Source organism: Diabrotica virgifera, chromosome 3 (genome assembly GCF_917563875.1).
Source record: "Diabrotica virgifera virgifera chromosome 3, PGI_DIABVI_V3a".
NCBI classification, from domain to species: Eukaryota; Metazoa; Arthropoda; class Insecta; order Coleoptera; family Chrysomelidae; genus Diabrotica; species Diabrotica virgifera.
In genome coordinates this window covers 228,706,457-228,731,984 of record NC_065445.1, presented here as the reverse complement: position 1 = coordinate 228,731,984, position 25,528 = coordinate 228,706,457, and the positions used below count along the sequence as shown (strand labels likewise).

Below are 25,528 nucleotides of genomic sequence, written 5' to 3'. Positions count from 1 at the left end.
ATTCTCAAGATGTACCTACACTCACCGGCAGAGAAAACGGGCACCCCAAAAAATGGGTCATTTTTAATGTCTTGTATTTCCTAAACCTGATGTCCGATTTAAGTAATTTTTTTAACATGTTATAGCCTTATTCTTTATCAATATCGCTGTAATAATATTGTTGCTAGACAGGTACATTGTCATTGTATACAGGGTGTACGAATCAAACTGTGTTTTTTTCTCAAACTTTGGAACACCCTGTGGAATGTTCTAGCTTTTATAAAATACTAAAATTAAAACCCAACTATAGCCACAGATTTTCTTAACATTCTGTTTTTTTATTCATTCGCTTAGGTTGGATAATAAAAAAGTTAGGCACTTTAACAATTACCCCTGTTTTTCGTCAATACAGGGTGTTTTTCAATAAGTACGGCAAGCTTTAAGGGGTAATTCTGCATGATAAAATAATGACAGTTTGCTTTATAAACTTATGCCCGCAAATACTTCGTTTCTGAGATAGGGGGTGTTGAAATTGTTCTTACAAACTGACAATTTATTTATTGCTCTAAAACGGTTTGTGACATGCAAATGAAATTTGGTAGATTTTAAGAGCTAGTTATTGCACATTTTTTGGCATACAATTGAGAATTTTATATTCACCATTGGCGTGCATACAGGATATATCTAAAATATTTATACCCGTATGCACGCCAATGGTGAATATAAAATTCTTAATTGTATGCCAAAAAATGCGCAATAACTACCTCTTAAAATCTACCAAATTTCATTTGCATATCACAAATCGTTTTAGAGAAATAAATAAATCGTCAGTTTGTAAGAACAATTTCAACACCCCCTATCTCGGAAACGAAGCATTTGCGGGCATAGGTTTATAAAGCAAACTGTCATTATTTTATCATGCAGAATTACCCTTTAAAGTTTGCCGTACTTATTTAAAAACACCCTGTATTAACGAAAAACAGGGGTAGATGTTAAAGTGCTTAACTTTTTTATTATCCAACATAAGCGAATGAATCAAAAAACAGAATGTTAAGAAAACCTGAGGCTATAGTTTGGTTATAATTTCAGTATTTTATAAAAGCTAGAACATTCCACAGGGTGTTCCAAAGTTTGAGAAAAAAACACAGTTTGATTCGTACACCCTGTATACAATGACAATGTACCTGTCTAGCAACAATATTATTACAGCGATATTGATAAAGAATAAGGCTATAACATATTAAAAAAATTATTTAAATCGGACATCAGGTTTAGGAAATACAAGACATTAAAAATGACCCATTTCTTTTGGTGCCCGTTTTCTCTGCCGGTGAGTGTAGTTACTGAAGTTGTGGTATAAATGCATTATTATTTTCCCAATCTGTTCTATTTGTATATTGTGAATGGCCGTAGTTCAGCAACAAGACACTGACTTTCTAATCTGTATGCTTGGTGCTTACAAGTTTAGATTCGGCATGGTGCTGGAACCTATCCAAACGAATCTCACAGGCAAAAATGCCATACAATATTATTATTTTTATTTTACTGTTTAAAGAATAAAAATAGTACTATTATAAATATTATATCTATTTTACAGAGATTATGGTGGAGGCCGACGAGGAGGTGGCAATACAGGAGGCGGCAGAAAACCCCTTCCTACTGAACCTCCTTTTACAGCTTACATAGGCAACCTTCCTGGTGGGGTCATCCAAGGAGATATTAATGTTGTTTTTAAAGATTTGAATGTCAAGAATATAAGACTTGTCAAAGATAAAGAAACCGATAGGTTTAAAGGCTTTGGGTATGTGGAATTTGAGACCTTACATGATCTAGAACAAGCCATTAGCATGAATGTAGAGGTTGATGGAAATATACTCAAAATCGATGTTGCTGATGGTAAGTCCATACTATTTTTATTTATATGGAACGTACCCACATTCGCTACCAAGCGACTCATATATGAGCCGCATCGATTTTTCTCATAGACTTTCAATTGCATGGCACATATTGGCAATTTAAATACAGTAGAACCCCGCAAATCCGAACTAATTGGGGGGACAGCCTGTTGGGATTCCGAAAAGTTCGGATTATCCGAAAGTTAGCCTTAACTTGTAGTTCAAAGCTTTCATTGTGATTTTGAGTAGCCAAACGTTCTGGCAAGAGTGTGGACAATATTTTTGGACTCAAGTTGACTACAAGAGAACCAAAGTAAGTTTGTGTTTAACCTTTATAAACACTCTATAAACCTATACATATTATTAAAGTATAATATTTATTTTTAAGAAATTTTAAATGTCAAAGCCCTAGTAATCATACATTGTCCAATTTTCTGTCTTTACTCTGTATAATAAACATGTTTTTAAGTTCTTGTCTTGAATTTTTAAATTTTTTTCACTTTCCGTTAGTTCGGATTTGCTGAAAGTTCGGATTCGCGGGGTTCGGATTTACGGGGTTCTACTGTAGCTCTAGTCTATGAGGACTAAACTTAAATACCCCCTTGGCAATGAATGGGTTAATAAGTCTTGTTTCGTAAAAGTTAGCATTGTTTATGACCTTATTAATAATATAATATGAATAACCAAATAGTCCAATCAACCTCAATACAAAAAGTTGCTTAAGTTGGTTTTTGTGAGTTGGTTGTGGCTGTTGTTGTAAGTGTAACTTAAGTAGAACTATTTTTTAACAAAATTACAATATTTAATAATTATTTAATACTTAGTTTAGTATTTGTGTTATGGTTAGGATACTTTATTTTTGTTAAATTTTTGTAAAATGGGGACATCCTGTAATAAATAAATAAATAAATAATTAGAATTTCAATATTCTCAAGTTAAAAATTGTGCAAAAATCAAGAAAAAAATTAGGAGCAAAAATGTATATTATACAACCTATCTTTTAAACTTTTATACTTCATAATATATTGAAAGGTCATACAGTGTGTCCACGGATGGGGTGCCCAAGAGGAAAAACTTTTTTATTTTCAATTTTAGCGAAAAATGTCATTTTTGATAAAAAGTTTTGCTTGTTCTAAAACCCCATAATACGAAATCAAATTCAAGTTTTTCAAAACCTGCTTAATTTTGTAGCCTATTTTATGTAATTCCCTATAAATTCTTGCACTAAGTTCGAAATCGTAACAATAATCTAGTGTTGCTAAGCTACAATGTAGCTTAGTAACTGTCCACTCCAATACATAATTTGCGAATTATCATTTTTTTCGACAATTTTAAGCGTTGAACAATAGTTATTTTCCTAACTAGTGCAGAAAGTGATACTTTCACGCACGAGGCTGCCGTTCACCCGAACGACGCGATAGCGGAGTTCGGGCAAGCAGCCGAGTGCGGGGAAGACACTTTCCGCATGAGTTAGGAACAATATTTTTTCTAGGCCCGTACGTTTGGAAAAAAGCCACAAAAAATAGTGTTATATCAATTTTTATTTAGAAGTAAAAATACACAAATTAATTCTTTGACCAGGTTGTCAAAACCAAACTTTTGTGGGCTACCACGACGACGATATTGGTTTCCATGATGACGATTCAAAACCATTGTAATTGTCTACTGATCTGACTTTTAAATAATATGTCAAAATAATTTTATTTCATCGAATTATCAGTAGTGATTGCACAAGAGCTCTAAAATTCTATATTAATTTTAGAGGTCGAGTACAATTTATTGCGATTATTTCATGAATAAAACTGTTCAAAACCAAAATTTTATTGTAATTTATTTATGTAAGTACAAATTAGTACAATTAAACACACAGTTGTTATAAATATTTTACGGTTGAAAGTCATCACTTTTATAATTTTTAAAACATTAATTGTCATTAATGTCACTGAATGTATTTTTTCATAGCAACGAAGGGCATCTGACGTAATATACTTGACGACGGGAAATTATCAAAAATTATCACTTTAATTTAGATTTCTGTAGCTTTCTATTGGTCAGAACCTCCTATGAATGAAATAATCGCGCTAATTTCATTAAAACATGAACACAATAAGATAAATTTGAAATAATTTAGTAAATACTATCTAAATATTAGTTTATTGCATGTATTATAATATATTATAATGCCATAATACAAGGTAATTTACTTTCCCGCACGACGTGCGGGAAAGTGCAACTTTCGGAAATAAAATGCATACGTGAAAGTGGCTCTTTTAGCACGGCTGTAGAAAAAGAATTTATTATTGGATGCTTAACATTTTCTTGTCGAAAAAGATTGACAATTCGCAAATTATTTATCAGAGTTGACAGTTACTAAGCTACATTGTAGCTTAGCAACACTAGATTATTGTTACGATTTCGAACTTAGTGCAAAAATTTATAGGGAGTTACATAAAATAGGCTACAAAATTAAGCAGGTTTTGAAAAAATTTGAATTTGATTTTGTTTAATGGGGTTTTAGAATAAGCAAAACTTTTTATCAAGAATGGCATTTTTCGCTAAAATTGAAAATCAAAAAGTTTTTCCTCTTGGGCACCCCATCCGTGGATACACTGTATAAAACAAAAATTAATAATATTAAAATTATTCTAATGAAATTTTTTCTCCAAAATTCATTTGGACCGTTTGACTTAAAAAACAAGTTGGCATCTTTATAGCGCAGTAAAAATTAAAAATACAAGAGAGTTCCTTCTACCAAGTTTCTTCTTACAAAGTTCCTCTAGATGACAACTGGTTTTCAAATGTCTTTGTTGCTGTTTCCTATTTGCTCTCACCAACTACCTAATGAGTTTTCGTTGGCAACCAACCATCAGAAATGTGGAGTTTTATCATAAAACTGCATTGAAGCTTATTTATTTTGTCAAAAACTCAAAACTCTTGCTATATTTACTATCTTTTTCAGGCAAAAGAAACGAAAGAGGCGGCGGTTTTGACAAAGGCGGCAGAGGTGGCGGTAGAGGGAACAGAGGCGGCGGAGCCGGTGGCGGTTTTAGGGGTGGCGAGAGGTATGGTAATGACGATTTTGAAGGACGGCCTCTTTCTAGAGGGAACTTCAATGATAGAGATAGGGGTGGCCATAGAGGAAATTACGGTAATTTTGCTGGTAAGATGTTTTTAGTAGTAATTTTTCAATTGCACAGTTTTTGCTGTATGAAGTTAAAAAGAAAATGTAGTGAGTAGATCATTAAATTGTTTGAACTGTGTAATTTCAAATTGCTACTAATCTGTATTATAAAATTCATGTTTATACAAATTTCTCAATTTATTAGATAATATATTTACAATGAGTCCTCCATAATGGAAGAACTCAAACGAATGATAATTCCCGCAAAAAGTGCTATTTTGCAGGATTTATCATTCGTATTAACAAGATCTAAACTCTTATAGTAGGTACCAGTGATGACATATTGATCATAAATATAGAACATCTCCAAGGCAGATAAAAATCTGCTCATATTGAAATGAAAGATCCTGGGAGAATATTTGATGGCACCTGTGAAAACAGTATTAGGAGGGGAAGGTGCAACTATGAGATATGCCATAAATATAAACATATCTTGTGGTAAAATATGTGATATCTCTCATAAAAATAGGAAGGCTAAGATGGACAGGATATCTAACAAGAACACAGCAGAACAATTTTTGCCAATGGATAGGGCTGTCTGGCAAAATAAACTTGGGAAGTACCCCAGGCTGTGGGTGAAAAAACGTAATATAATTCAGGAATTTTTGAAACCTATCAGGTGTTGTAAAAGACGATGCCAGGAATAACTTCTACTAAAATGTGACCAAAAATATTGTGAACTTTTTTTATTATTGCGATTTTCATTTGTTAAATTTGCAATTTTTAAAGATTTTTAATTTTGCAGCTTAGGATATTGATTTTAGAGAAAAACTTTTAAATGGAATGTTGTAGTAAATTAAAAAACCTACAATTTGAGCTATGGTATGCTTAATTTCGTTTATTGGTTATTGCAAAACAGCCTGCGAAAGGTCCAAAATGGCCGTTTTTTACAATTGCGTTATTTATTGTACAAATAATTTTTTTAAATTTTTTAAAGCTTTAAAATGAAGATCTTTCAATTCCAAACATAAAAAAAATTGTAAGGCCGGATTAACAAATTTGTTGCTTAGATATTATAAATTGTTTATCCCAAGAGGTCAAATGTCTAAGGCTATAACTTTTTGAAAAAAAATCGTAGAGAGTTGATGAAACATCCAATCACCTTCTAAAGAGTTATGTTTTCATATTCTGATGTAAATAAATACGTAAAACATTTTTAAACCTCTAATTTTTGGGTTTGAAAATAAGGGGGCAAATTTCGTTATAAACATTTAGAGCTGAAGCGGCTCTGTACATCCTATGAGCTTTAACTTACAGATTATTGTTGCAGAAGACGAAACGAAGATTTATAAAAAAATAAAAACTTTCTACAACCAACTGAAGCCGAGCTAAATGTTGGGTTTGAAAATAAGGGGGCAAATTTCGTTATAAACATTTAGAGCTGAAGCGGCCCTGTACATCCTATGAGTTTCTAACTTACAGATTATTGTTGCTGAAGACGAAACGAAGATTTATAAAAAATAAAAAAATTTTACAACAAACTGAAGCCGAGATAATTGTTTCTTTTTTCTTAAATCGTAGTGCCTTGTTGCAAATCGCAAATCGCCGGCTCGCTTCAAATCCGCGCGCTCGAAAAATTTTTACGTAACTTGTATTAAATTTTGACCGAAAACAATTTAATAATATTACCATTATAATATACAGTCTATTTACCACTGTATTTGTTTTTCTTGATAAACTTTTATATGTGAAATCTCATTTCTGAAGAAATAATATTACAAAAATGATACATATACATACATAAAATATATGAAATATATAACTATATTTTTAATTTTTTCATTGTTATATAAATATAATAATAATAATAATGGTATTTCTTATTATACAATATAAAACAGTTTTCTTCTTGTAGTGACTATCCGTTTTGGATGTTGGCGACCATCATGGCAATCTGTACTTGCAAACTAAATCGGTACTGCTGCTCTAAAAAGATTTGTAGTTGTTGTGTTAAACGACGCGCGACGTAGGTAAATTTTCTAGCAAGGTAATCCTTCGCCTTCCTGGTTCTCAGTTTCCAAATGGGGTTTGCCAAATTGCCATGATGGTCGCCAACATCCAAAACGGATAGTCACTACAAGAAGAAAAAGTTTTATATTGTTTAATAAGAAGTAACATTATTATTATTATATTTATATAACAATGAAAAAATTAAAAATATAGTTATGTATTTCATATATATGTATCATTTTTGTAATATTATTTCTGCAGAAATGAGATTTCACATATAAAAGTTTATCAAGAAAAACAAATACAATGGTAAATAGACTGTATATTATAATGGTAATACATATTATTAAATTGTTTTTGGTCAAAAATACAAGTTACTTAAAAATTTTCCGAGCACGCGGATTTGAAGCGAGCCGGGCAATTTGCAAAATACGGCCGCTCGCAAAAGCACCGATTTTAAAAATAATTTTTAATAATTAAATGTAACTATATTTTATAATAATTTTTATTTTAAGATAAAATGTCTTTCTTTAGTCAATGACTGTAAAATAATTTCTTAATTGATATAAATAAAGGCACTAAGATTTGAGAAAAAAGAAACAATTATCTCAGCTTCAGTTGGTTGTAGAACATTTTTATTTTTTTTATAAATCTTCGTTTTGTCTTCAGCAACAATAATCTGTAAGTTAGAAACTTATAGGATGTACAGGGCCGCTTCAGCTCTACATGTTTTTAACGAAATTTGCCCCCTCTATTTTCAAACCCAACATTTAGCTCGGCTTCAGTTGGTCGTAGAAATTTTTTATTTTTTTATAAATCTTCGTTTCATCATCAGTAACAATAATCTGTAAGTTAAAAACTCATAGGATGTACAGGGCCGCTTCAGCTCTAAATGTTTATAAAGAAATTTGCCCCCTTATTTTCAAACCCAAAAATTAGAGGTTTAAAAATGTTTTACGCATTTACTTACATCAGAATATGAAAACATAACTCTTTAGAAGGAGATTTGATGTTTCATCAACTCTACGATTTTTTTTCAAAAAGTTATAGCCTTCGACATTTGACCTCTTGGGATAAACAATTCATAATATCTAAGCAACAAATTCGTTAATCCGGCTTTACAATTTTTTTATGTTTGGAATTGAAAGATCTTAATTTTAAAGCTTTAAAAAATAAAAAAAAAATATTTGTACAATAAATAACGCAATTGTAAAAAACAGCCATTTTGGACCTTTCTCAGGCTGTTTTGCAATAACCAATAAACGAAATTAAACTTACCATAGCTCAAATTGTAGGTTTTTTAATCTACTACAACTTTCTATTTAAAAGTTTTTCTCTAAAATCAATATCCTAAGCTGCAAAATTAAAAATCTTTAAAAATTGCAAATTTAACAGATGAAAATCGCAATAATAAAAAAGCTCACAATATTTTTGGTCACATTTTAGTAGTAGTTATTCCTGGCATCGTCCTTTACAACACCTGATAGGTTTCAAAAATTCCTGAATTATATCCTGAAATCGACCTATTTTTCACCCACAGCCTGGAGTAAAGGTTGAGGCTCTAGTATAGGACTCTAGCACCATTGATGATGATTAATAGCTATAGCATAACAAAAGTAAAAAGTTAACTATTTGACAAAAATAATCATTAATAATGGGATAGACAATATTCCTCAGAATATCATTAATGCCTTATCATAAGTATGCCAAGATATGGCAATACAGTAATTGGGAGTACATGAGAAAAGAGAACATTGAATCCATTGATTAAAGGTTTGAATTTAAAGAATATATAAATATGTTCCATAAGATGTACTTCGAACAATAAAAATAATTTCAGATGTATGTACTTGGTTTCTCTGAGTTTAGTTTTCTGAAGCTGTAGGAGTATTTCTGCAAAATAAGCAGAATATTGAAGGCGATAGGCTGAATAAGTTGCTTTTTCTAAGTAGGAGCAAGCAGAAGCTTGTAGGCGATAGACTGGATAGGTTGCTTTTCCATTTTCAAACATCTCCCAGATTGTCAATGGTTCCGGTTAATTAAAAGGAGTACTAGGTTCGTCTAGAAAGCTCAAGAGTTTGTATAGTAGTTCAAAGTTATTTCGCTGGTAGTTTATTGTCAGTTGCCAAAGGTAAATATATGGAACTAATCACAGGAATTACAAGGATTCATATTGGTAGCAAGACTATATATTATCTGATTATTTTAACATAAAATATTAATTATGGTTTTTTACTACAAAAATAAGGTTGTGTCAATAAAGTTTCCTACTGTCAGAACCCCACAGAGTTGTCATTAGAATAGTAAATAAACATAAGGAATTTTCCAAATGTCAACTATTTAAGAATATGCTAGTCTACTTCTCAATATTGTGTAAAACTTTAATGTAAACTGTGCGTCATAGAAAACGGGCACCCTAAAAAATGGATAATTTTTGAGGTTGCTTATCTCCTAAACCTGCTGTACGATTTAAGTGATTTTTTGAATATTTTACAGCCTTGTTCTTTGTCAATATCCCTGTAATAATATTTTTGCTAAACAGGTAAATTTTCATTGTATACCGGGTGTACGAATCAAACTGTGTTTTTTTCTCAAAGTTCGCAACACCCTGTGGAATGTCCTAGCATTTGTAAAATACTGAAATTAAAACTGAACTATAGCCTCAGGTTTTCTCAACATTTTGTTTTTTGATTCCTTCGCTTGTGTTGGATAATACAAAAGTTAGGTACTTTAACAATTAGCCATGTTCTTTTTCATTGCAGGGTGTTTCTAAACAAGTGCGACAAACTTTAAGGGGTAATTCTGCATTAAAAAATAATGGCAGTTGGCTTTATAATCGTATGTCCGCAAATGATTCGTTTGCGAGATACGGGATGTTTAATTTTTTCTTACAAACTGACGTTTTATTTATTGCTTTAAAACCGGTTGAGATATGCAAATGAAATTTGGTGGGTTTTAAGACGAAGTTATTGCACATTTTTTGACATACAATTAAGAATTTTATATTCACCATTGGCGTGCATACGGGTAATATGATCGGTCATATTACCCATATGCACGCCAATAGTGAATATACAATTCTTGATCGCAAGTCAAAAAATTCGCAATAACTATCTCTTAAAATCTGCCAAATTTCATTTGGATATCTCAACTGGTTTTGGGGCAATAAAATAAATCGTCAGTTTTTTTAAAAAAATTAACATCCCTTATCTCGTAAACGAAGCATTTGTTGATGAACCCATCTATATTTTATTAATAGATAAATAAGATTTTGCATTTACAACTTTTTCAGCATTTGATATCACGACCCCTATTTTGTCTCTAATTTTTCAGCCAGTCTCTCAGCCATCACTTGTGTTGGTTCACAAATATAGATTATCTAATTTCAAAACACAAACCATAAATTTACATTGTCTGTATGTTGTTTTGCCTACCTTTCTTCATCAATTTACGTACACTTCATTGATGATCGTGGGTATTCAAATTCCACCTTCTATTTTACATCTAGATAATCTATTCTCACTAACTCTTTATTTTTATAATTCCAACACACTGATGTTAGCTGTTATCATTGCTTGTACTATAAACAACTATAAATTTAGTAGCTGTGTAACCAACTTTTCATGATACTTCAAGTTCCATTGACAATTATTGTTGTCTTGACATCAGACAGATTCGCTTTTGAAATCTCACATCTTAGTTGCCTGTCACCTCTTGTAACATAATGACCTAATTTGTTACCTTTGACCCACTTACCACGTGTGGGAGTCATATGTTATCCTAGGGCCGTATCCTCAGGAATTATATCCATCCTTTGGAATTTGCTATGTTAGCATTTTGATGTGACTTTTAGTCCATTTTTGAAAGGCTACCTTCGTATTTTTTGGTTGGCTCACCATGTTGTTGTAAGTATAACCAAACTTTGCTTCTACCTTGGTTATCATTTTAAGTTTAACATTTTGATAATTAATATGGTTATACTTATTTTAGGCAACACTGATGATGCTCTTTTTAGAGCGAAAACGTTTTGTTCGATGTTTGTAGCCCTATAGGGCTTTTTAAAATAATATACCTTTTACCAAGACCAAAATTTTTTTTTAAATTGTAACTAAATAATTGTCCCCACTCCATAGTTAATTTAAAAACAAACACTAAACAAATAAAAAATAAGAAATCACTGACACTCTCACTTTTTTATTTGCGTACACGTTAGCGTATACCTAGACACAAACTTATATTTAGGTATATTCTTCTTCTCTTTCTTTAGTTTATTGGCCTCCACCTACTTGGGTATTTGGCCAGCTCATCGTCGTGGAATAAGTCAAAAATATTTATATTCTAATGACATTTATCGTATGTCATTGTAATAATATATTAAATATATACAAGTTTGTTAAAATTGGAGTTTTATGCTGTTTTTGAAGGAAAGGAACGAAGTTTTACTATTGAAAATACAACCATTTTGTAAAAGTACAAATTTTCTATGAATAGTTCAAACGATCAAAAACACTTGTAACGTCACATAAATGTATTTTCTACTGACGTTTATAACGTCTAATTTAAAATTCTGTTTACTTTATTGGAAAAATATAAACGTACAACCGAGTGACGTCACGACGCGTTTTGGGCCACCTGTTTTAATTTGAATTTTTAATCGTCTTTAGGGGCCAAACGAAAGACAAACAAAACTTTTTTATCTTTGATACATGTTTTAAATTATGTTCTGTTGTGATTTATAACATTTTATTCGAATTTAAAAATTTATGCAAGTTCCCTATTGTGTAAGAAATCAAAACAAACTATTTAATTAAAATTATTATTTTTTTGTAGCAGGTTTTTTATTTTTTTTTGAACTTAAACAATAGTTTCATAAAATTTATATTGTTAATAATAAAATATATTTTTGGTTATTTAATTAAGATAATTCTAAAATTCTCCATGTAATCACGATTACATTTTTCATATTATAATACCATGCTGACGCCTATGAAAGATCGAGCAGTTCCGTATAAGTGTCATAATATTGGTTGAACATATTAGGGAAATTACAACTCTAGGGTTGATGTTATTACAAGTGACGTCAGTTTGTATAAACTGTGACAACCTGATTTTTATAGTAGAAAACAATATTCTATATTTTTTTATGGTTATTTAATCCTTCAGAAGTTAGAAGATTATCTGTAGTTAATATTTTGCATTTTACTGTATATTAGGTGACGATGGACACAGAGGTGACTGGTCTCAGAATAGGGGACGTGGTGGTAACCAAGGTGGCAGTGGTGGAGGAGGTGGAGGTCCGGCTGGCGGCTTCGGCGGTGGCAAACCGCGACCAGAAAGAAAGAGTTTTTCAGAGGATCTCCCCAGTGGCCCACTGGGTAAGTCATTTTTACGAATTTTGTGTTGTGTTTTAATACTCCGGTTCAAAAATTTGTGGCTTGTGGCGTGATAGTTATATAATTCCGGTGTTTAAAAACGGTGACAGAGACAATATAAAAAGTTATAGGCCTGTTGTTATGTTATCTGCCATCCCCAAACTTTTTGAATTAATTTTAAACAAATATCTTACTTGGCACTGTAGAAATAGGGTAAATCTACGTCTACAAATCTTGTTTTATATCATGATTACATTGTCAGGGCTTTTGAAGATGGGTACCAAGTGGACTCCATTTATACTGATTTCTCGAAGGCCTTTGATACAGTGATCCATTCTTTACTCATCTTTAAATTAAGATGTATTGGTTTTCCTGAGTGGTTTTTTTCATGGTTGAGTAGTTATCTTGATGAAAGAGTTCAGTTTGTTTTTATAAAGGGCTCACTTTCGATTCCTATCTTGGTCAGTTCAGGGGTCCCACAAGGCTCACATGTGGGGCCTCTTCTCTTTAAACAAACTGGAACATGAATGGGGCCTCTTCTCTTTAACTTGTTTATTAATGATATTTCTGAGGTAATACAAGTTTGTCAGTTTTTGCTATTTGCCGATGACCTTAAGCTATATTTCAAAGTTTCAAATCTGTCTGATTGTCTAAGGATCCAGGAAGACTTGATTTCTCTATACAATTGGTCTCTTTTCAATTGTCTCCAGTTGAATAAAGATAAGTGTTTTGTTATATCCTTTAACAAATCTAAAAATATTGTTGTGTTTGACTAACACATTAATACAAACCTTCTATCAAGAGTGACTGAAATAAAAGATTTGGGGGTGTTATTTGACAGTTCCTTGTCATTTATCCCACACATTAACAATTTGTCAAATAAAGCATACCATAAACTAGGTTTTATCACAAGAAACTTTCGAGATCTTTCCGTACCCACATATAGAATTTTATATCTTACTTTCGTCCGTAGCATCCTGTCTTATGCTTCTATAGTATGGTCACCATACTATTTTAACCATATTTACACCCTTGAAAAAATTCAAAATAAGTTTCTCCAGATTTGTGCTTATAGATTAAACTTAAAGAACATGTCTTCGGTGGAATTAAGGTCAAGGCTAAATATCAGTTCCTAAGAAGACTACAGAACTAAATGTGATTTAATTTTTCTCTATAAACTACTTGACCATACCACCGACTGTTCTGATTTATTAAGTCTTATCAACTTTAGATGTAGCACTAGAATTCTTTGAGACATGCCCATATTTTCTATAAAACACTATCACACAAACTATGGCAAATTCTCTCCAATTAACAGAATTCAGACACTGGAAAATGACTTTAAATCTATTCGCGCCTCATTTATTTATTAGATCGATATGTTTGTATACATTTCTACTTTCATTTCTATGTCAAGTTTAGGTATGATATAATAATATGTTTACTGCTTACTTGGCAGAAGTCACTGTGCCAAGAAAATGTGTGCGCTACATTCGCGGTAAACAACTGATCGTCTGCTTGTTATTTAACATTGTATAAACAATGTCGCAATTAATTATTTCGTAATTAAAAAGGATTTTGGAATTATCTGAAATATTGTTAAGATATTGTACAAGTGCTTTAGGCTTACTTCTTAGTAGAGGTCCCGTCATTTATGAAGGCACTAATTTGCATATTTACCTCCAATTTAGTTAATATCTTTCAGTTCAATATCTATAGTACAGTACGACCCAAAAATTAAACCTTTCCAATAATTCTAATATTTTGATCGTCTTGCAGATACCGCAGGCAGGCCAAAGCTGAAACTGCTACCAAGAACGGTGAAAGCGCCGATCAACGCATTAGCAGATGGGGAAAGAAGCGTATCCATCTTTGGTGCAGGTAAACCGAGAGAAGAACGAGCCCCATCAACGGAGGAAAGTAAAGATGATTAATTTGTGTGTTTTGTTTTCTCTTTTTTAAGTTATTGTAAAGATAATAATTTTACATTTACGCAAAAATGTAACCTTAATAAAAGTATAAAAGGAATTTTTTACAGAGAGGAAGGTCTATAATGAATGTTTTTTCATTTGGATGTGGATGAAGGTCTCATGGTTGGGGACTAGTTGGTTTATGAATAATTTCTTATATAATTTTTATTGTATAACAAATAGAGTGATGTAACCTTATATGGCTACAAACTGTAGTGCCTATAGTAGATTATAGTAATCGTGAAATCAGCTCATTAAGGGAATTTTTTTCTGCTTATTTAATCAATTTTGTATTTATTATACTATTTTTATATGGGTCCCTAGATTCTATTTTTATATGTTCAAAACATTTTTGTTAAATAGGCAAGCATTGACGTGTTTACAAGCTACAAACATACATTCTTTGAGATATAAATATGAGCCATCAATAATGATGTTTCAAATGTCTCTTCCATCCTATCCTCAAATGATAGAGATTTTCATTGATTTCAGTTGATTTTATAGCTGCTACTAGAAATTACGAAGAATTTAGGCAAATGGAGCCTCATGATATCTCATGGCATCTGCAAAACCTATTAAAGGAAAAAAAAACATTGAGTTCCAATGTTATCACCTATTTTTCCTTGTACATTCGCAAGTACAATGTGGAAACTGTTATTGAAAATAAAGGTAACTAAGGGGATACATATTACACCTTTATAGTCCAGAGATCGAACTAGTTGTCAGTGATTCATTTTGAAGTTCGTAGATTATTACGGAATTTGAGGAGTAATTTCACTGGCGTGTAAAATTATACTATAATGTGTATAATTGTATAATTTTATAATTATACCATTATTTTAGTAAGCAATAAGTAACATTTCATGCAACAATTTCCTGCCAACAATTTCCTGCCAACTATTTCGTTATTTGAGTATAGTTGTCTTGTCGTAATATGTATGTTCCCCTACTATGAGATACTCGTTTCATAAAGAAGCGTATACAAATTGTAAAACTACTGAAACGACTGAACCATACGGCGGCAACTGAACCATAGCTTAGTTGATATCTGAGGAATCTTGGAGTTGTACAGTGAAGTGTAATGTGATAGAGAAATATCTCTTAAGCTTAAGAGGCATATTTCTAAAATAAGCCAAAACAGACAATTGTCATTCGAAAAAGTAGAGAAAAATGTCGGAACTGTTTACGTGGGAGTCCACTGAACATTATATATCGAAATAGAGCGAAAGTGATAGTGAATTCTTTCAAAAATTTGTTATGGAGGGACTTCTTATCAAATGAATAAGTGCTTAAACGCAACCTATCAACCGCTGTACAACTATTTTCAATGGAAAGTGACCTTTTTGATATCATTTTACTCCCACAAAAGTCAGTTTAAACTGAAATTAATTAATTTATAGAAAAATCTGAATATACTAGTCACCCCTCATGCACTCCTTAATCCACTGTCCAATATCTTTCTAAAATTACTTGGGGAATTAAGATTTTCAGATTGTTCTATGTAATCGATTTTATGCTGCATTTTACTGTGTTAATTAGGAGGCAGGCGTTCCTGATGATATTTTTTAAAAACATTGCTATAGATTTCTAATACTTTTTTTTCTGCGACTCCCCATAAACGTACTTGCAAAGTTGCGTTAAAAATGTTCTATTCAGTTTAAAGTATGTGATACATTGAACACTTTCAAAGATAAATCATGTCTGACGGTTGTTAGTTTACATATATATTTCAGCGAGTGAAAAATCGAACTCAATATCTTAATGATCTAATGAGCTACTACATTCATACGAATATGTTCATCTGGATGAATGTCGTAGAGAAAAATTGACAAGAACACCATTTAGTGAGTCGAAAACCTTTTTAAGATCAGCAGCAGGTTGTAAGATATGGAGAAGTAATGGATATGGACACGATATGCATTTGTAAAAGAGAAAAGAGGAGTCAAACCATTCAAAGTCCTTTAGGAAAAAATCTAAAAATTTGTATTAAATTTATCGTCTAAAGCCTTTACAGCTTGCAAGTATACCTGCAAGATGCAAGAAAGTTGCTAAAAGGCATGCACAGTATGTCGTCAGCTGATTATTTCCTGCAACTTCTTGCAATTGCGCAATAATCGGTTTGGTGCCATTTTCTGTTCAAGTTTTCATGCAAGTCTAGAGGAATTTGCAGGAAATTTGATTTTTCCACAATCTTTCCCACAAAGACATACATGCCGATCAGCTGTTTTTGAGATATCAACATTATTTCCCATTAAGGGTAAAAATTTCAACATTAATTGCAAGCTGTAAAATCACACATAAAGACCTTGCAATAGACTTGCATGAAAGTTAGTCATGCAAGAAACGGCAGCAAGTTTTCTTGCGAGCTGTAAAACGGGGTTAAGCAACAACAAATAAAAATACTTGTAAGAGGGATTTATAAACCAAGCAAGCAAAAGAAAAATTTTAACCTGGTCAAGGTAAATCGTGTGTTGTGCATGTAACGGGTGGCTCTGTTAGACACCAGACTCAGTAAAGCACAACTTTAATTCAAGTAAAAATGTCTTCTGCATAAATAAATCACTAAATGAAATTAATTTCTCTGTACAATAGAAATAAAATATCAATCCCGTCGAAGGTTTCAACAATGTCACGAACCACTGTTGATTACCTGCGAACAATAAATACAGTTAATTGAAGTAACAAGACGATGAGTTATGTACTACATACACACATCAAGGAGAACAAATGATGGAGAACGGTGCTGGTATACATTTAGAGTTGGGACGGATCAGTCAATACTTAATCACCGCGGCAGGACGGTTTGGCCTTAAATTAATACTTTAAGAGCCTGATGTGGAAACCACTACTAAATCAATCCTTTAGCAGAGGCGATTGACCTCCAGTCAACACCCTTTGGCCCGAAAAAGTTGTACCAGATCAATTCTCCGGCAAAACTCACGTCTTTATTGTGGCGGACATCGGTGTTAGTGGAAAGTAAGGTACCGTACTTGTGTACGGAACAGTGTGGCTAGGTTTTATACCGGGTTGTAAGCCAGAATGATGATGAAGTCTTGAGTCTTCTAGACAACTTCTCTCATAGTGTTTTTAAGAAATTTCGTGTGAATAAAATCCTAATCTGACTAAAACATCCTAATATTTCTGAAACAAAAATGTGGCTAGAACATCAACTACGTTAATTACTAAATCATTCAGGAATATATCATTCAATAGCAAGTAAAGTTCTATTCATGAGCATTTTTCAGTGCGTTACAAATGATAGAAAAAAAGGTAAGTCCGTGATAATACACATTTATAACATTTATTCTAACCAATTTATGCCAATTTGGCATAAAAACAAATCAATTGTGTTTATTGCATTTATAAAATGGTATTTTCTTTGATTTGTATAGTCTTATAAATTGTACAGATTATATTCGAATAAAGGCCAAAGGGCGTAACCCTCAATTTATAAATTTTACAGGAGGCTAATAAAACTGAATTACTTGTACTATGTAGCTAGTTTCAATATTCTAAGATACATGTTCTATGTAGCTAGTTAAACTAGCTACATAGAACAATGAATATCGAATATTGAAACTAGCTACAAAGTACAAGTAATTCAGTTTTATTAGCCTCCTGTAAAATTTATAAATTGAGGGTTACGCCCTTTGGCCTTTACACCATTGATATTATATAATTCGTAAATATTTTTTTTCGATTATAGCGCCATCTATCGACAACTAGAATAAATGTTATAAATGTCTCTAATCACAGACGTGCGTTTTTTCTGTCACATACAATTTAATTCATTAGAAAGAAATCGAAAAACTGTGACGCACTGAAAGATGCTCATGAGAAAAATAATACTTGCCTTTAATATACATATACAATAAGTTTATAGCTGTGCTTTCAGGGATTTATTACATAAGTTTGACTTAAATGTATATCAAAACATGCCCATTTTGAATAACCAACCTAATTGTTTAAATTCAACACTGCCATATTTTGCGCCAATTGAAATTATTGATTTTTTTCAATTCTCTGTGACTATATTCATTCAACATTTCCCTTACTTTTTGAGCAATGTTTTTATTTTAAAGTTCAAAAATGCTCTCTCATTTTCTAAAAAGATCGATTCATTTGTGTATTTAACTTCACTATTAAGAGCGTAGGCTCAATATTTCTCGCCAATGTGTTTTAAATGGGTACCGGTTAAACTTGGTAATGTAATCTTTCATGCTGCGTTTAAATGTTTCAAAAATATTAGTTTTTTCAGTATTCGAAAAAAAAATGAATGCATGTAAAAAGCATAGGCCCGAAATGCGATTATTGACATAATTTAGGTTAAATACTAATGACCTGCTTACGGTTTACACCAAATTGCCAGATTAACTGGTATATGTATCAATTTAGCTCTACTTATTCTTCCTATTTAAACTTATACATAATAAGTACACAAAAACTTATATAGCAGCAATAATATAGTTTTAATAAACTCGATACAGTCTTAAAATATTTATGATACTTCTATTCCACTCTACTGTTTTGTTTTTTTTTCTATCTACTTATGCCTACTAATAACTGATTGATATTATATTATATCCAGTCACATCGAATTTTTCTACTCTTTACGATAATATTGTCAGCCACTGTGAAATGTAATAATTTTACAGAGGTTTTTATTAAAAAAATGCATAAAAATACCAAAAATTATTCTATCGCTAATTGTATAAAATTAAACTTTACAATTTATAAAAGTACAACCTACTTTGTATTTGTTAATTGTAATTATATAATATAAGAATCTTATGCTTTGTTTTTTTTTTACAAGTGAAGAAATTGTCACAAATCTAAATTTTTCTCTAATATTCTGTGTAATTTACACATTTAATGGTACAGTGTAAATAAAATAATGAGATACTTTCCTCAATTTATCAGAAATTGACTAAACTGATGATTAGTTTCATTTTCTTCCTAAATTCAAATACCATTGCAAATTTTCTGATGCCAATGTATTTTGGAACCCCACATAAGGAATCCCCAATTTGAAACCTACATAGTGTTGTGATTACTTTGGTATTCAATTCATAATGCTGGAGCCACAGTAACGTTAACATCTAACGTCCATTTTCGCTTTAATTAACACACCAAAAATGATGGAATAAACTGCGCATTAAAGTGACTGGCCACACTTATTTTAGCGCGTAGTCAGCAGAAAACGCGTTTTTTAATCCAATAATTTCAAGATGGAAGTCGAAGCTGCTACGCTGTTATATTTTATGTGTGCTAATTATTATTTTATGAATTTATTATTTTATAAACGGTTCAAGCAAAAACCAAGACTCAAAAGAAGATGGTGGATGATAAAAATGCAGCGTCACAATGAACACCACGATTTTTATGTGATTTTTGTCGGTGATCCCATAAGCAAGTTTATGTTTCGAACACTGTTAAAAATTCAAGTATTTTCTCGTTACTCCACTCCATTTTCGTAGAATAGTATCTATGTAACCTATTTCACACAATAAATTACTCTGCCGCGCTGCAAGCTAGAATTTGTTGAAACAGTGCAAGTGTAGCCACAACAACGCCATAAGTAACGGAGTAACTCCTTTGTAGTGTCGAAAGAAACCGACACCCGATCTATCGCCTAACGTTTAACGGCATTAATAATGCCATTTTGTGAACAGCCGTGCATGACAACTGGTCTCATAAGCCAGAACGCCTGGGTTCGAGCCCCAGCACAGACAATCGCATTTTTCATTTCTAAAAATGATACGAGCTGTTGACCGTGCCTCGGAGAGTACGTTAAGCTGTCGGTCCCCCTGGGCTAGTCTTAACATCGACACTAGTTACTTGAAACAGGGTTAAAGATGTAAATGGCCCCGGAACCTGCCCGAAAGGATCTTCCCGGCAAAAATGCCATACGATATTATTATTATTAATAATGGCATTAACAAATTAGCGCGCTAAGTCATGGCTACACCTAACGCGTTAGTCAAATAACGCGTTAATTAACGGCATTAGACGTTACTGTGGCCCCAGCATAAACTGAACTTTTTATCGTTTTTTTTTTATCCAAAATGGTTCTTTGATGTACCCAGTACAATTTAATGTTATAAGTCTTGCTGTGTAACAGCTTTTATCGATGTGGTGCTATAAAGATAATTTTAGCGAATCTTGCATAACATAAGTCTTTATTTCCAATTTTTTCTTTGTTTTTCTCTCTCTCTCTTGAGCAGTATTCATAGGGTTACCATAATTTATTAAGGCCAAATCCGGACAGGGGTAGTCCATGGGGTTGTAGGAAAGCTAAAATGTGAATTTGACTGTGTGTGGCTACCTCTACATTGTACATACAGTGTGTTCCAACGAAAATTTGACCCCTCCTCCAAACTCAGAAACTAAGAGTTTCTTCACAAAAACACGTCAATTTGTATCGGAAGGGGGACGAATTTTCATGCAAAATTCATGCTCTCAAATGTAACCCCCTACTGACCCCCAGTGTTTTTTAATTAACAAGTGTAGTCGAGTTGCACATCATTTGAAAGGTAGTTTTTTTTTTCTCTACACGACCCTCTATTTTTTTTAATTTGCGAAATAACTTTAAAGACAGTTTTGGATTTAACTAATTTATAATACATTTGTTAAGTTCAAAATTGTCTTCAAACTTGTTATGTAAATTAAAAAAAAATAGTGTCGTGTAGAGAAAAAAATTACCTTTCAAATGATGTGCCACTCGATCACACTTGCTATTTAAAAAAAAGTGGGGGTTGATGCGGGGCAGTGGAGGGTTACATTTGAGGGCATGAAGTTTGCATGAAAATTCGTCCCCTCCCATTATAAATTGACGTATTTTTAAAATTTTTAAGAAGCTCTTGGTTTCTGAGTTTCTGGGGTGGTCAGATTTTCGATGGAACAGACTGTATATGCGAAATGCATATGGCACAATTAAAAGTACAGCTGTTTCGCTACAATATGCAACTAACATCGAAAATATTTGCAAGTTTAAAATACATATACACCTATGTTTTAACATACTTTAGACCTAGAACTTAACTAGGTGCTGCGCAGAATGAAATTTTCCACCGTTGGGCCAAGTGTTTTCCATTTTTTTTAGTAAAGCAAAAAATCCGGACATTTCTCATATCCGGACGCCAATCCGGACATGCCGTTCAAATCCGGACTGTCCGGATGAAATCCGGACGTATGGTAACCCTAAGTATTCATCAACTGATTCATGGGTTTTGTTCTTTTAGACTTGTTTTTTCTTCTTGTGAAGCCCTTTGTAGTCCCATCAATAGTATTGGACTATCGCGTGCTATTAAATTTAGGATGTCATATGTGTAATATTCTCTTGGTGTAGTTGGAACTCTTCTTAGAAGTTTGCCTCAAAAATTTGTATTTCTTGTCAGCTTCACGATTCTAGAAATGGTGAGTCTGATTTAAAGATCTTGTTAAGCTACCAAGATTATGAATTTGCACGTGATTTCCACAGGACTTCCACAAAGTAGCCAGCAAACTATATTTCTACTATATTTCTGGCTAGTGCTTTGATTTCAGCCAGGGTTTCCCCATTTCTTTCTCTTCGTCCAGTATTGCCCTTTTCCAAGTTTTTAAGTCTGCATACTTTCTGTCAGCCTTCAGAATTCCAATCCAGCACTGTTCTTACAATGTCATCTGTTGTGTCAATGTTGTGTACGGAGTGTGTGGTCCAGGCATCTCTATAATTTTCTTCGCCTTATTTGCTTTATGGCATTTTTTTGGTTGGCTTGGGTCTCCACAAATTTTCATTTAAAATTCGATGAGGCCAAAATATCATCATCAATGGTGCTACAGCACTATGAAAGAGCCTCGACCTTCTCAAGTCTATTACGCCAGTCAGTCCTATCCATTGCCAACTGTTGCCAGTTTGCTGCGCGTATTTTTCTACCATCGTCTACACCATCCTTCCATCTGAGTTTTGGCCTACCCCTATTTCTACTTCCCACAGGTTGTGACATAAGGATTCTTCAAGGAGGGTTGTTATGCTGTGATCTTGCTAGATGTTCTGCCCACTTAGTCTTCCTATTCTTATAAGAGATACTACGTCTTTACCACCAAATATATGTTTATATCTGTGGTATACCTCGTAGTTGGACCTCCTCCAAATACCATTTTTGCAGATGCCACCGAATATTCCTCTCAGGATCCTTCGTTCAAATATAGCCAGGTTTTCATCTGCCTTGGAGATGGTCCATGTCTCCGATCCATATGTCAACACTGGTTGTATAAGGGTTTTGTATATGGTTATTTTTGTTTTTTGGCTTAAGTTTCTGCTTCTCATATGTCTACTCAGTCCAAAATAGCATTTGTTCGCTAGGATTATCTTTCTCTTGATTTCTTCCGTCATGACGTTCTCCTTGGTGATCAGGGAGCCTAAGTATGTGAATTTGTCCACCACTTCAAAGGCAGAGTTATCAACAGTAAATTGGTGACCGATGTTTCTGGCTCTATTGTTGGATGTTAAGGCCAAAATACACGAAGGATATTTCGTAACACTATCTATTGATTAAAACTTTTATTTGGTGTACTGATACTTATATCTTCTATGTATCACAGCCATATGGTAAAACCGCTTTTAATTTTTTGTATATGATTTTTAATTTCATTGTAATTTGGTAAATCCTTGAATTACATGTTATCAATCAGATTGTAGGCATTGTTATCGTTATGGTAAATCGGGACAGGGCCCACTTGTGAGCCAGCCCTGCAGACACTTTGACGTCCTAAGGCGGGTTCATTGTATCATCTTTATCATATGGACTAGGTCCATAAGGATCTGATCTTCGGTGTTTCTGGGGTCCAGGCTTCTCTGGGCTTTCATATCTACTAGAACAGAAGGGGCTTCAAATCTGAGCTCCTGCCTTTCCGAATATCTAATCCTTTTTGCATCAAGGCCCAAACCAGAATCTGTCACCTCTGATAGACCAGCACCAGGCGCTTCCAGAGGACATGTGAGGAGGTTTCTTCCTCATCACATAGACGGCATGTGGGCCATCCGCCAATCCAAACAGATCAAGGTGCCGCCTGAGTCTACAGTGGCCGGTAAACATGGTCTGTGGTCCAGAAGAAGTTAAATTCATGTGACTGCTCTACGCTTACTCTTTATGCGTGATTGGTTTGGTCTGAAGTCGGCTTGTTCATTCTGGTTTCACACTGTCTGTCAGTCGGTTGTCTATAATTATTGCTGTTAATTTATTTATGGTAGTCAAAAAGTGTGATTCCTCTTTAGTTTTGGCAATATCTTGTCACAGGTTCCGTTTTCCATTATTTAGGAACTTTTTTCCTTTCTCCAGGCCCTTCACAAAAGTGGTTTGATTAGCTCTGTTGTAGGTGGGCATGCTTTTAAAACTCTGGTGGAATATTGTCAGGGCCGGCTGCTTTGTGCGCTTTTTGTTTTTCTATGACCATTTCTATTTCTTGCTTGTTGGTTCATTGGTGTTAATTCTTACATATATTTAGATATTTGTCCGAAATTTTAGATTGTTTATTTTTAAGTATATATGCTGTGTCAGCAGAGCATTTCAATGGCTTTCGATATTTAAAAGATGGCAATGTAATATTCTCTAGTCTTCTATTGATACCTGTTTTTAATTAATTACTGCTTTTTCTCAACGTGTAAAGAATAATTATGGTTTTTGTTCATAATTATCTGGGGTTTGTATTAGAAAAATATAAAACTAAGATATACAACAGAAATGGTTGTAGTGAAAAGTAGTGCCCACATTATATGTACTTTTCAGTAAATTAATAGTGAATCTGTTGGAATAAAGATAATGGAAAGATATGATTTATCTTAGACTGGTTTTCTTTTTTTTTATATATAGTTTTGTAGATTAAAATGCCCTGTATGTTTTGGGGAAGTTTACAGTTAACGTTGACTCTTTAAAATCTGTACTATCGGTTAAATATGGCATTGTAAAAAATTTGGATCCACAGGTATTGTGCATCTTTTTTGTATATTAATTATTTTTTTTACAATGCTATTATCGACGTTATTCGCACATATTGTGTGACATTCCGTCATTGTGTAATATATTTCAAAATAAAATTGTCAAATTCTTGCTACTCTTTTATTACATATAATATTTTTTTGTATAGTTACCCTATTATTTATGGTAGGAGAGCAAAGTATGCTAAATGTGCAGGTCCTAAAACCAAAAAAAGTTACCTCCATGTACGAATGTCCTTTCTCCATAAAATTATACTGCAAAATCTTAATGTGTGGATCTTGGTTCCATGACATCTCGTAACGCGACAGTTCGTAACCGGACAGTTGGTAACGGACAATTCGTAACAGCGACAGTTCGTAACTATACAAATTCGTAACGGACAATTCGTAACCTCCAAATTGAATTATTCTGTTTATTGTTGTTAACGTGGAAACTAACTGTTATTACAGTTTTAAATGAAATTATGTTTATCAATTTAACGAATCAGTATCAGGATAAACATTTTTAAGGCATTTCATATTTCGTGTTTCAGAATATAATAAAAGTAGTTAAACAAAGTATTACAAGCCATCCCTCTTATCAACTGTAACCGTTGATTGAATGCCCCAAAGCCATTACCAATCACAAGGTTAATTATAATAACAGGTAATTATAATCTTTCCTTTACAAAATGTTTATTTAAAAAGTTTGGAATCTCTAAAGACGGTTGTCAGATTAAAGATTTCAGGAATTAAGTACTTCATTGTTCCTTTGTCTAGGTATATGCAAAAAGGAACAATAAGAGTGATACAATTTTAAAAATAATATAATTAAATTTGGACGTTACGAATTTGTATAGTTACGAACTGTAGCCGTTACGAACTGTCGCTGTTACGAATTGTCCGTTACCAACTGTCTGGTTACGAACTGTCGCGTTACGAGGTGTCTGGTCACGGTGGATCTTACAACAACATACAAATTAATGCGACAATGAACGAATATAAAAATCTCCGATAAGTCAGAATATAAACTGATCTCTGTGATGCCTTTTGATCATGTGATTGCAGAGTTTTTATCCACTTGATCAATGCTATTCCAATTTCAGAGCTTCCACGTTGACCATTAATCTCTGTCCAAGTATAATATTGCGCATTATTTGGAGGTGCCTTCATAGATTATAAAGTTGTAAACACACAATTTAAAAGAATAGTATAGTTGTGACACA

At 32.8% G+C, this 25,528-nt stretch overlaps 1 protein-coding gene across 1 annotated transcript in view; it reads left to right on the top strand.

The window, feature by feature from the left end:
• The window catches only part of LOC126881573 (eukaryotic translation initiation factor 4H-like), a 32,518-nt gene extending 8,083 nt beyond the window's left edge, over nt 1-24,435 (top strand). The window contains exons 2-5 of the mRNA XM_050645897.1: nt 1,577-1,875; nt 4,834-5,034; nt 12,219-12,380; nt 14,157-24,435. Coding sequence (XP_050501854.1) covers nt 1,577-1,875; nt 4,834-5,034; nt 12,219-12,380; nt 14,157-14,311 — 817 coding nt within the window. The 3' untranslated portion in view covers nt 14,312-24,435. The remainder of the gene's footprint in view (nt 1-1,576; nt 1,876-4,833; nt 5,035-12,218; nt 12,381-14,156) is intronic.
• Nucleotides 24,436-25,528: the final 1,093 nt, after the last annotated feature.